The sequence below is a fragment of the Pogona vitticeps genome, chromosome ZW-PAR, assembly GCF_051106095.1.
Source record: "Pogona vitticeps strain Pit_001003342236 chromosome ZW-PAR, PviZW2.1, whole genome shotgun sequence".
Lineage (NCBI taxonomy): Eukaryota > Metazoa > Chordata > Lepidosauria > Squamata > Agamidae > Pogona > Pogona vitticeps.
This window is the reverse complement of record NC_135800.1, coordinates 3,245,138-3,257,982: the sequence shown is the minus strand read 5'-3', so window position 1 is coordinate 3,257,982 and position 12,845 is coordinate 3,245,138. Positions and strand designations below refer to the sequence as shown.

Genomic DNA, 12,845 nt, shown 5'->3' with positions numbered 1-12,845 from the left:
AAAAGGAAGAGCCCCCAGCCTGTTTGCTCACCTCTCCAACGGTTGGCTCTTGTTCCCCGAGGCCCACGATCAAGATGCAGTCCGCCTGCCGGATGCAGCGCTGGGTCCACGGGGTAAGGGTGCTGTCCGACTGGTAGAGGACGATGCGGTGCATATCCTCCTGCTGGCCCAGCCAGCTGGACAACCGGTATTCATGAATGCTAGCGGGCGGGCGGGCAGTGGTGGAAAGGAGGGGAAAAAGAGTCAAAACATTAAAAACCCATCTTGAACTCGCCCAAAAGGAAAACTGCTTCTTCGGATGCAGAGGGGGGAAATGCTTGAACTCACCGGAGGAAAGATGGGAGATCGCTGTGAAAAGGAAATTAATAAATCTACCCGGCACTTACAAGTAAGGCATGAAGGCGAGCCAGCCTCGCCCACCCCAGCTTGATTCTCCAAGTGTTTCGAAAGATACTGAGCATCCTACACTTCACACAACAGCCTCAGCAGGCTTTGTGTCCAGAAGCACGAAGCCAGTGGTCCCCAACCTCGGGCCCCCAGATGTTCTCGGACTACAACTCCCAGAAGCCTTCCTCTCTTGCTGTGCTGGCCAGGGTTTCTGGGAGTTGCAGTCCGAGAGCATCTGGGGGGGGCCAAGGTGGGGAACCACCGCTCTCAGCCCTTCTCGACATCCCGCATTTCGCATCATCTTTAACCAAGGGTTTTCCCCGTCTTATTCTCGTCATCGGTTTCTCCCGTCTGAAGGCCCCCCCCCCCCCGCGCGCATCGAAGACAGCGGATGTGTGGCTGCCAGCCGCTCATCAGACATTTCGTGACAACTTTGCAGAAAAGCAAGGGAAATAACATCCACTCATTCAAAAGCAGGGCTAATTAATCTGACAGCTGCCTGGTATTTCAAGGGCTTGACAAGTTGGGGGTGGGTGGGGGAGAGTGAGGGAGCCTACAGGAAAACAGGAAAATAAGGGTTTTAAAAATTATTATTATTATTAATTCTTTTGGCTCCCTTTAATGGCACTGTAAAAACAGTCTGATTCAAGTCCAACTCAGACTTCTGCCCTTCTGGGGTTGGTCAATAAGTACCCAGTTTTCTGGAGGGCAATGTTGCGGTGACCGCACCTTTGTTGTAAAACCCCCAGCGAGGGCTTTCACACTAGCACAGAAGTTGAAATAACAACTCCAGAACACAATTGCGGTTTGTAAACAGCGAAACCTTTTTTTTCGGACTGATTTGGTGTTATATGTGGGTGGTGCGGCGGGTTAAACCGCAGAAGCCTCTGGGCTGCAAGGTCGGAAGACCCGCCGTCGTTAAAATCGAATCCAGGCGATAGAGGGAGCTCCCATCGCTTGTCCCAGCTCCTGCCAACCTAGCCGTTCGAAAGCATGTAAAAATGTGAGTCGATAAATAGTGACCACCTCGGTGGGAAGGTCACGGCGTTCTGTATCTAGTCGCGCCGGCCACGAGACCACGGAAACGGTCTTCGGACAAACGTTGGCTCTACGGCTTGGAGACGGGGATGAGCACCGCGCCCTAGAGTCGGACACGACTGGACAAAATGTCAAGGGGAACCTTTACTTTTACCTCCCACTACCCACCCACCTCAACTTCCCTTGTTGGTTTGGGACATCATTCCACAGCAGCAGAAAAACAAAGACTCCCTCCCAGCTATCCAGCTCCTCACTGAGCTGAGCTCCTTACTCTGGGGAAGTGCTGTCCGTGTAACGGGTTCCTCTGCCGTGGAAAAATGAGTCGGTTCTTCCGGCCCGGGCCGCTTCCATCGGGAGAAAGCGACAGAGCGACGGGAAATGCAGAGGATGGCAAAGCAGCGTTTTCCTCCACCACTTCCAGAGGACAAGAAGGATTATTTACCTGTCCAAAGCGGCCGAGCCCAGTTGCTGCTTGATGTTGTCGCTGGTGAGGAGCAGGGTGGGACCTAGGATTAAAAAAAAAAAATCTCATCAGTCATCTCATCAGCACGCCTGGAAAAGGAACTGAAATGACACTGCTAAGCCACAACGACGACTAGAAAATCTTCTTCAAAGCCAGTGGTTCCCAACTTTTTGGTTCCCCAGAGGTTACTGGACTGCAACTCCTAGAAATCCTGGCCTGCACAGCGAGGGGTGGAGGCTTCTGGGAGTTGTAGTCCAATAAGGGGTGGGGAACCAAGGCTCTAAGCTGCACCGGTGGTGTCTGGAAAGGTGGAGAATTTACAAAGGCTGGCTTTCATATTGTAGAAGTTGCACAAGAGGTGACCTTCATTTTAGGTTCCTGGCCCGCCCTCCAGCCATTCAGGAGCTTGTTTTATAAATATGCAAATGATGGGGGGGAGGAGCTGGCAATCAGGAGATAACGAACGCTGGACACAAGGGGACAATCCAGGTTTGGCCAGGTGGAGCCAGGTGGCTGAAGCCAGCCACCCCTTCCTTTCGGATTTTGAACGCTGCCCGTCAGAACATTAGGTATGATGGAGCAATGATGTCCCATAAGCATATAAAGATGGTGTTATTCACTCAATTTGTATCCTACATATTTCTGCCAAGTACAATTCTGGCTGAAGGCAGCAAACATGAAAAATAAAATAACAACAACAACAACAACAAAAAACCAAGTCATTCAAGGGAGAGAAAGAAGGTAAAAGCACGTCAATAAAAAGGATCAGCGCCTTCAGCTATAAGCACACTTCGATGCCGAAGGTCCCTCTAAATAAGATTATCTTCGCCATCCAATGGAAGGACAGCAAAGCGGGTGGCTAGCCAGCCTGCGTCCGTTGGCAAGGAGTTCCATAGCTGGAGAATGGCCGCTATGAAAGAGTTTGTTGACTCCCCCCTCCCCCAAAAAAGCTCTTAACAGGGAAGTTTTAAGGGGCGGCTTGATCCCATAGCTTAATCCCAACCAGTAGGGAAGCAACAGAGCCAGGCGGTCACATGACAGACAAGGTCTTGAGTTCAAGTCTCAGCTAAAATATTCTAGGCACGAATAACAGGGAAAGATTTCTGCCATAAATATTTGCTGCTCCACAAAGTAGACCATGTTCTGCAGCTTTGGGGGGAAAACCTTTTACATAGATATTATTCAAAAAGATAAGAAGCCAGAGCAGGATTGAACATGTACTGGTTGGGTAGGGATTGGTTTAGTTTCCCCCAAAAACTCTACAAGAAATCCCCCGAAAGGATGATGGTACCCAAGTTAGCTGATAGTTGGCATTTGATGCCTTGAAAGAAGAGCGCAAATAAAAAAGAACTCTACAGGCTCCCTGTGATGGGTTGCCTGGAGACCATTCTTGCTCACCATAGGTGAGCGGCTATTTTGGAAGCACAGATCCTTGCTCGCTCGCGTCGACCTGGAAGCGCGAAAGCACGACTTGATTCTTCATCTCTCGGCTTTTCTCGACGAACTCCCTTCGGAGCGCAGAAGAGGCCGTGAACCCTGCATCCGAAGAAGCAGCTCTTTTTGAGTTTTATTTGCTGCCACAAATTGGGGGGGGGGGGGGGGGGGAAGAAAAGAAAAAGAATAGGGGGAAAAAAGAGCCAAAGTTCTCCCAACAAAATCATTGCCGCTGTACGGCACATTCAAGAGGGAGGAGGGAAGAGAAGCGGCAGAAAGAGAGAGAGAGAGAGAGAGAAAACGAAGGATTTGATGCCGTGCTGGGCAGAAAAAGGTCATCGGCAGTATTGACAGAAGTGCCAGCGGTGTAAAACCGAGAAATATAAGCCCTGCCAGATTCGGCTAGGCACGGATGAAATAACTCATTTTCCTATTAACGAAACAGGGTGGCCGAGAATTAAAAGTAGCGAGTGGCGCCGCGCTTGTCGGAGCACCACGCACCCCGACGGGGTGGAAGAAAAGTCAACCGGGGCTGACGGACAGAGGGCCCCGGGATCGCCTCCCGCACCGCCACCAGCAGCTCTTCTACGTGCGGTTTTGCTTTTTGGTCGCACGCTTCCCCTTCACATTAAACAAGTCTTCGGCACCAAGACCGGAATCCGAGTCCCAATTAAAAACAAGCTTTCCATCCCCACAGAAAAAAAGAGAGAGGGGGGGTTTGGGTTCTCAGTTGCACGTCAAGTCCGAATCACTGAATAAAAAAAGAAAAACCAAGTCAAGTCGCCGGCGTGACTTAAGTCTGACTTGATTTCAAGTCCCACGACTCAAGTCCCTTCCATTTTCCTTTGAAAAACGTTGCCAGACAAGAGATTTACGAATACCGAAGGACGACGTGATCATTTAAAAAACAAAATACTAGAACGCGCAGAAATGGGTAGACTAACAAAGAGATTAAAAGGACAAGAAAAACCGAATTTCTACGTAAGCTGGAATTTATTTTATGACTGGGGGAAAGAAAATGTTCCGTAATAAACAGGAAATTAAAATGAACAATATGGAGAAGATCTTGCCGGAAGAAGAAGTATATCGGTGAATAAGGTTGCTTGTAGGCTAAGCTGTATAATATGTTTCTTATTTTATATATGGGTTTCTCATAGGCAGTTGTAAGAAGACGATGCAGCTCTACTGATGTTCTTGAGAAAAGGATTTTGCCCCCACCTAGAGCCTGTTTAATTCCTATGCGCATTTATGCAGCTATAACTGATTAATCAACCAATTAAAACCATATGATATAAGTGCTAATTTTCTTTCATCGTGGCTTTCATGCATTTTAATGCCGATGGTTTTAGCTACCGGAGAGCATTTGCTTTAATCATCCGGCTTTGAAAATCTTTTGTTTTTAAAAGCAAGGTAAAATCTCTTGCCCCTTCGAAAACGTAAGGCCAAATCATTATTCTTTATCTCTACCCACTCCACTTCAGATTTTTTTTTTTGGTACTCCATCATAGTTTAGTGTTATGAAATCAAACAACCATAATCCTAGGTTTGTATGCTACCTGAACCTCTGTGATCTATGGCTCAACCATTAGGAAAGTTCTGATCCCGGCTTGGCGGCAAACCATGCTTTGACCTTGCTCGCAATCCTGGTTTGCGAGCAAATAAGGCTTCGTGCAAACCCTTGTTTAACAGCTTCAAGAAAAACAGTAAACCATGGTTTGCCTCTATCATTGTCAAAACATTCTACCTACTTATGAAGGTTTTATTGTTTTTTAAATTCATAAACTGCCCAGAGTAGACCTTTGGTCTAGATGGGTGGGATAGAAATCCAATAAATAAGTCCAGCCCCGTCAAGGAAGCACAGCGGGGAATCGAACTCCCAACCTTTGGCTCCATGATGCCCACCAAATATTGTCAATCCTTACTCTGCTGCCTAGAGCGGGCAGGCTGGGAATAGAAAACTAGCTGCTCATCAGTGAGAAACTCCAAGTCTTTACGACGACGGCATTCATTTCAGCTTCAGACTGACATGCGTTTGGGGCCGTGAGTGAAATATAGTAAAAAACCTGACAAATGCTAAGATGCATCAGATTGGAAAAAAAGGCCCATCTCATCTGGCCGTCTGTTTCCTGACAGCAGCCAACTGGTTGGTTCTGGGAAGCCCACGCGTGGGACACGGATGGGAGAATCCCGCGCCGAGTGACGGCGGCCCACGGGCCGATCAATCACGGCCACAACGGCACGCTCTCTCGGCCGGGAGACGTAAAGCATCTGTTTCAAGGCTGCCGGGTGGGACCTGATTTTATGGCAGGCTTAGTGGAGTTTTCGAAGAATGGGAGATGTTTAAGGAGGAGGTTCAGCGGGTGACGCCTTCCTGCCCTGCATTCGCGTGGTTGAGTGGGAATCCGAACCTGGGTTTCCTAAGTCTAGTCTGGTACTCTGTTTACCCCGTTCTTCCAGCTTTTCCTCCTAAGAACCCTGATCCTCCTTGTTGCCCTCCTCTGAACTTGCTCGTTGGTTGTCGTGAAGCGGGGTCATCGTCAAGCGGGGCATCTTTCTTAAAGTCTGGTGTCCAGATATAGGACTCTAAATGAGGTCTAACGAGTGCTGAATAAATAGACTTATGATATACCATTTGCCACAGACAAGAAAAGGATTCCGGGTCCCATTTCTTGCGCTGGGCACTTTCGATTAACTCTGCTGGTTATATACGCGGTACGCTACATCAGATCTGACTCCAGTTTTGCTGTGTTTGTTAAAGTATACACAACTGTTGCTGCCTCTTCCTTGGTGCATTTAAAATGCATTCATTCATTAACAGCCTTAACCGAGCTGGTTATTTGGCTCATTATAACTGCTTATTCTAAGAACCCAGCTGCATAAATTTCTGTTCTTAAGCTGCTTTAGGTAGATTTATGTGCAAAGGAGCCATATAAAATCAATAACAGGGGTGCTTAGCAGGAATTTAATGCTGCAAAAATTCACTATGCAGAATAGACTCCCTGAGAAATTCAAAATGCACTGAAGGCTTTCCATTTTAGACAGATTTTGAAATATATCTTGTTTCTTCAAGACTCCCCTATTTAATCAAACAAAGCTACCGTTCATCTCAAGGACAACATAATATTTTATTTCAATTATGCAAGGGTGTCTCTCGCATGTTTTGCTACTGGCGCACAGGGCCTTAAAATCTTCTAAACTTTTTATAAATGCTCCTAAACTAAGCACGCCCCGAGAGCAGAAGAAAAGTTAAAAAAAAAAAAAGCAGAAACCAGGAATTTCTAAGAAGGCAGCTGCGCTGGTGGGTTGCGAGCAAGAACAACAGCAAGCCGAGGGGCACGTTTACAACGACAGGTAGCATTTAAGGTGTCACAAAACACTCTAGCTGCTTTTTACAAGCCACCCAGCATTCTAAATGTAACACAATCATCTTTTCTTCATATCGTCACATGTCTGCCCTATCCTTTTATCTTTTTTTTTCTTAGAAATTCCTCCAGATTTTAAAACCGACGAGCGTTTATCCTTGTGGGGTAAGGGAGGAAAAAGATAAGCATAAGTGCTTGTTGTTTTTTAAAAGTTCTGCCGTAGGAAATCTGTATTGCATCAACCTGAATTGATGCATAACTCAGTGTCTAGCTGGAGGTTGGGAGTTTGATTTCCCCACTGGCTCTCTCCTTGACAGGGACTGGAATCCATGATCTACATAGGGTCCCTTCCAGCTCTGGAGTACTATCATCATCATCATCTGCCATGCCTCTGCTTTGCACTACGAGAAGTCCATGGCTGTATACAAGGCCAAACCTCCCTCCTCTTGTTTGTTTGTTGTTGTTTTTTGTTAGTCTGGCTACTAAACAGAAAGTCTTCTGCAGATGATCCTCCGCATAGGAAGAGCTGCCTCCATGCACTGTATCTGTCCTGCAATCTTTACCTGTCCAGGTGAAATACAGTGGTGCCCCGCTTGACGATGACCCTGCTTCATGACAAAATCGCTTAATGATGAGTTTTTTGCGATCGCTATAGCAATTGCAAAATGTTTCTTATTTATTTTTATTTATGTATTTATTTATGTATTTATGTATTTATTTATTTATTTATTTAATTTATACCCCACCTATCTGGTTGGTGAGGACCACTCTAGGCGGCTATGGATTTTTTCCGCCTAACAATGACTAGTTCCCTGCTTCAGGAACCGCTTTTTCGCTGCACGATGATTCGAAACAGCTGATCATCGGGTTCTTAAAATGGCTCCCCGCTGTTTTCCGGACCTATTTCTGGAAGATAGCGATTGAAAATGGCTTCCCCTATGGAGGATCTTCGCAAAACGAGCAGGTATTTCCCCCCTTGGAACGCATTAACCAGTTTTTAATGCATTCCAATGTTTTTTTTTACTTTCGCATGATGACGATTTCGCTTTACAGCGATTTTGCTGGAACGGATTATAGTCGTCATGGGGGGGCACCACTGTACTGGAAAAGAGAGAGAGGCGGGTTAGACCCTGAGGGTGGCCACCTACCTACGCTTTTAACTTTTTTTAAACCACAGAAAACACAGATCTATTTGATCTTTTACAGACACAGGGAAAATCTATCGCCCTCCAGATGTTACCGAACTGTCGCTCCCATCAAGCTTGGTTGGCATAGCCAGAAATGTGAAATCTTGTGATTTATGGCTCCATCAATATTTGGAGATTCACGCTTTGCCCACTCCAGATTTTATATGTATTTATAATTTGAAATATTTCTGTACTGGAAATTTTTCGTCTCCTGTTGAGTGCCGAAATGATGGATTACGCTAGTTCATTCCTATTTTAAGGAAAATTAAGAATGAGTTAACTACAATCTCTCCCCCCGCCCCCCAATATACATGGATCTTAGAGGCAGGGCATGAAAAGAAGCATTCCTTTTCAAAAGATCTTAAAACGTTTTCCTTGTCGTAGCCAGCTTGCCCAAAAGTTGACGCCGGCCCTACCATCCCAACGCACCCCCTTTTCCCTGTCCGGCTCATTCAATTGGCTCCAAACAGCCAAGAGAGATACAAATAGACTCAGATCCTGACACCAACCGGCTTCTGCACCAAACAGATGTTGCTCTGGTCTAACAAGGTTTAAGAGGACATGAAAAGCACCCAGCCAGCTAAACAATCTCTTCGCTCCGCACACACACACACCCTCTTGAGTATGCACTGGGATGAGTCACCATTCCAGTGCATAGCGAAGTGGCAGGTGTCACTCACACACTTAGCTGGCTTCCCCCCCCCCCCCAACACACCTTTTCAGCACAAGGCTGATGCTTGCTGTCTCATTAGGAAAAAGCCCTGGGCTGCAACCTCGCTTGGAAGCGATGATCCTGCACCCAAACATATTTATAACTGAGAAAGAGGGTGCCGATGACGGGAAGAGATCTCCTCTAAGGAAGCCTCTGGGGCTCTACGGAAGAACCGAAAAAGCGTGCCCATTCCTTTTTCCGTTTGTGGCACCCACTCCATCCTAAAATGTATAGTGCCTTCCAAACATCTTTCCAAGGTTTAACTCATAATGGGCCAACGCTTCAGTGCCCCCTCTGATACAGAAATCTCAGACGCTGTACGCCCTTGGCTTTTAACAGTGGTTCGCAAGAGATTAGAACGTCTGTATTCCATAATATAGGGCTTCCCGGTCGGACGATGAAATGGATCGGCCATACATTTTGAGGCAGAGAATTGGGGGGGGGGGGTGTTTGTAAGTTATTTCTTTGCACAACGGACCACGAGCGTACCAAAGACACAGCCCCACGAGGTGGGTGGATGGCTCCTGAACTTACAAAAAAAATGCTTCCTGGATTTAATAGCCGGCAAGAAGTGTCAGTAGCCCGGTGGGGGCCATCAGGGTTAGCAGGAGGGAGGGAGGGAGCTAGGAAATGCAAAGAGCCAGGAAAAAAGAGAGTATAAGGTGAGATCCTCCCAGATCTTTCCTATCCGTAGGCCATGGATGATCTATGGGTTAAGCCTGCCACCCCCGGGCACCACTGGGTGCCGATCCGTTTCTGGGCGCAATTCAAAGTGCTGGTTGTAAAAGCCCTCAACTCCCTTGAGCGTTAAGATCCTCAAGGGAGGCCTTTCTCTCACTTCCACCACCCTCGTAAGTGTGCTCGGTGGGGGAACCATGAGAGGGCCTTCTCTGTGGCTGCTCCCAGACGGTGGAACTCCCCGCCACTGGAAGGCCAGCTCGGCCCCGCCTTGGCTCTCCTTCCATTAGCAGGCCAAGACTTTTCCTCTTCAGTCAAGCTTCCTCTCAGTGACGGGCTGTGTATGAGACAATAAACAGGATGATTTCTATGGCATTGCTTCTAAACTGGCTTTCCATAACGCTTTTAACCTCACTTTTTTTTTTAACCTAATGTTATCCATTCTTCCTGAATAACCGAACAATTTGGTGCTTTTAGCTTTGCATATTGTGTTTTTAATGCTGTGGGCCACCCTGTGTTCTTTTTTTCCTAGGAGAAAGGCAGGGTCAAAATATTTTAAACGAACGAAGAATAGCTGGCATTTCGACGTGCGTCAGAGTTTGGCTAAGTTATTTTCCGACTGCTGTTTCAAGAATCCCTCTCCCCCCCACCCCCGACGCCACAAAGGCCATCATGCCTAACGATCACAACGATTACCCTCCTGGCAAACGGTGGGGGCTGATGGGCAGGCTGGCTTTAGATTTGTGGTCTAAAAGCGACCCCCCCCCGTCTCAATTTCAGATTCTGGCCCAATCCGGCAGAGTTCTTCCCACTGTCCGCTCTGATCCAGCCTCCGCCTTGACCGAGGCCAGCGCTGTGCCTCGGGCAGCATGAACCGAGGAGGCGGCTTCTTCAGAGAACGAGGCTCCGCAGAGGTTCTTTTGAGACTTGAAAGGGCTGCTTTCTCGGCTCCCTCCTCCGTTCTCCAAAGAGAGACGTCATCCTTTAATGCACCAGCATGACGCTGGCAGTGGGGCCCCCTCTTCTTTTTTTGCAAGCATTTAAATACTGGCCGCCGGACAAAGCTCGGGGGAGAAAAAAAGGGAAGGGAGGGAGGTGGAAAGGATTAAACAAAGCGGCTCTTATGGGCCTGAGTCTCTGGGGGTTTAAAAAACAAAATACACCAGTGGGAGTTTGGCAGGCTGGGGCTGCCGTTCGTTCCGTTAAGAGCCAGCAACCACGTCACTTGAAACCACTGGGAAGAGCAGCGCAGGCGACGCTACAGCCCGTCACGAGTGCTACTTTGGGGAGACGAAACCCCAGGGGCAAAGGGGCATCGGAGGCCCAGAGAGGCAGGGCTCGGTGTGCGCCACAAGCAACAAGGATCCTCGCCCTTCCTAGGTGCAAGCAGCTGGCCATAATCCCCAAGAAAACACAGACAAGTCCGTCATCCCTGCCAGGAAATTTCCTGGTTACATCTTAGCGTCTCCACCTCATCTCCTACCGGTCCCACTGTTCCGATTTTCACCCGCCTGAACCGATTTTTCAGTGCCTCTCTACCCTTACTTCCTTTTTGTGGCTTCCAAACGCTACCCAGGCCTTGAACTGACAAGCTTAGCATCTCCCTAATTAAGGGTCGCCTTTGGCCTCTGTCCAGCCCGACCTTACTCTTGGCTGACGTCCCAGAAGGGACTCGGAACCGGGCGTGAGTGATAGACCAGATCCGGTCAAGCGGATTTGCACCGTCTCAGCTAGGCAGGAGAGATTGAGAAAAGCAGAGAAAAAAGAAAAAAAAAAAGAAAAATGCAACAGAAGGGTGTGTGACGGAGGGAAGGACGATGTGTGTCCATGGATTCTAGGGTTCTGGACAATCTCGGTGTGTGTTGAACAAATATTTCCTATCACGAGATTCTTCCAGCTATTGTCAGTGCCCCAAGAAGGCAGGAATGACTTGCCTAGCACAAGGATGATGAAATCCTGATGACCCTGATTTCATGAGGATGATGAAACCACCACAGCTTGTAGCTTGCAATTTGAAGGAGCTCTCCAGGGTTCTGAATGTGGTTTTTTTTTTTTCCGCAATAAGATCCTTCAACGTTTGGTCCCTCCTCCCAGAATTTGGACTTTCAAATGACTCGTGTCGTGGTGGCCAACTTTGGGTCCCCAGCGTCTCTTAAATTCCCAGAAGCCTTTGCCATGAGCTGTCCTGGCCAGGATTTCTGGGAGTTGCAGTCCGAGAGCATCAGGGGGGGGTCCAAGCTTGGGAACGGCTGGACGAGTGGATTCAGCACCCGTGCGAAATTTGGACACTTCCCTGGGGCAAGGGTAGGGAGCCAGGATACCTAGATTGCATCTCCCACAACAGTGTTATTGGTCAGGCATGATGGGAGCTGTAGTCCAGCAACATCGGGAGGGCTCCGCATTGTCCATCGCTAGTTTGATGTGAATCGCAAAAAGGGCTTGCTGTTTTCGAGGAAGGTAGAGCGGGTAGGGGGGAACAAATTCCCAGTCTAAGGTCCACGAGAACGCTGCCTATGAAAGATGAGAGAGGGGCACTCTGTGGAAACCTATGACAGGGTCCCCTTGCTAAATATTGCGAGTGCCCCCTAAAGTGTCTATATTTCAGTGCTAATTACGGCTCTTTTCAAAACATTTCGGAGTCTTTTGATCTCTGTTTCAGCTCAGTAAGGGAGGGCCTCCGTGGCAGGCTCAGTTTCCAGCATCTGCGTCGGCAACGGGGACCCGGACATGAGAAAGACCCCCTTCTGTGCCGGAAGCTCTCAGGCATCGGTGGTCGCCAACCTGGGCTCACCCAGAGAGCCTTGGACTGCAACTCCCAGAAAGTCCGGCTGGTGCACTTGATGGGTGAAGGCTTCTGGGAATTGCAGTCCAAGAGCATCTGGGCGAGCCACGGTGGGGAGCCACCACCGTCGACCACGTAAGGCTGCAAGGAAGACAGGAATAGAGCTGTGCCAGAGATAGCTGTTGAGCTTGGCCTCGGGGGGAAAAGGCCGGCGATGCTCCCGTTTCGGCGCTCTTACCGATATCGCACAGCGCGTGTTTGAGCTCCAGAGTGAAGGTGGAGAGAGGGACGTCTTCCGAGACCGGCATGATGGCCACGGTGGAGAGGTTGCTGGCCGGGTTACTGGCGTCCCATTTGCTGCTCGGGGTGTGAAGTCCCAGAGGGTGACCTGCTGTGAAGGAAGCCCATCAGAAAAAGCAGAGGTTCGTCCCGTCCCTTGCGACGCGCCGGCAGGCATTGGGGACCGAACGAGGAGACCCCGCGGCTTCCCCACATCAGACCCCGAACGGGAGCCTTCCGAATATCACAATAAACGTTGACGACATTAATATGGCCCCGTAAATCAGGGAAGGTGGGCCCGGTGGATCCCAAGGGTTTAATTGGGAGGGTTTGCCCCCACCCCACCTTGATTTTCCAGCACCAGGCAGAGCTAAGGTGACATGGATTTCAGAGGTGGGGTGAGACCAAGGCTACAGCACTCTGCTTCACTGAGCAATCAGAGATGTTCAGAATGTCAGATTTGAAGGTTGGGCCGTGAAAACCAGAGGCGTACACAAAATAGAATTAGACGGGAGGCCTCTGA

General features: G+C 48.7%; 1 protein-coding gene across 5 annotated transcripts in view; it reads right to left on the bottom strand.

The window, feature by feature from the left end:
- The window catches only part of PNPLA7 (patatin like domain 7, lysophospholipase), a 66,967-nt gene that overhangs the window by 20,878 nt on the left and 33,244 nt on the right, over window positions 1–12,845 (bottom strand). For 4 of the 5 annotated variants that reach the window (XM_078382819.1, XM_078382820.1, XM_072984659.2 and 1 more), the window contains exons 21-23: window positions 12,282–12,434; window positions 1,868–1,931; window positions 32–200 (exon numbers count right to left, since the gene is read on the bottom strand). In XM_078382819.1, coding sequence (XP_078238945.1) covers window positions 32–200; window positions 1,868–1,931; window positions 12,282–12,434 — 386 coding nt within the window. The remainder of the gene's footprint in view (window positions 1–31; window positions 201–1,867; window positions 1,932–12,281; window positions 12,435–12,845) is intronic. The other variant, XM_072984658.2, reaches the window with a different exon arrangement.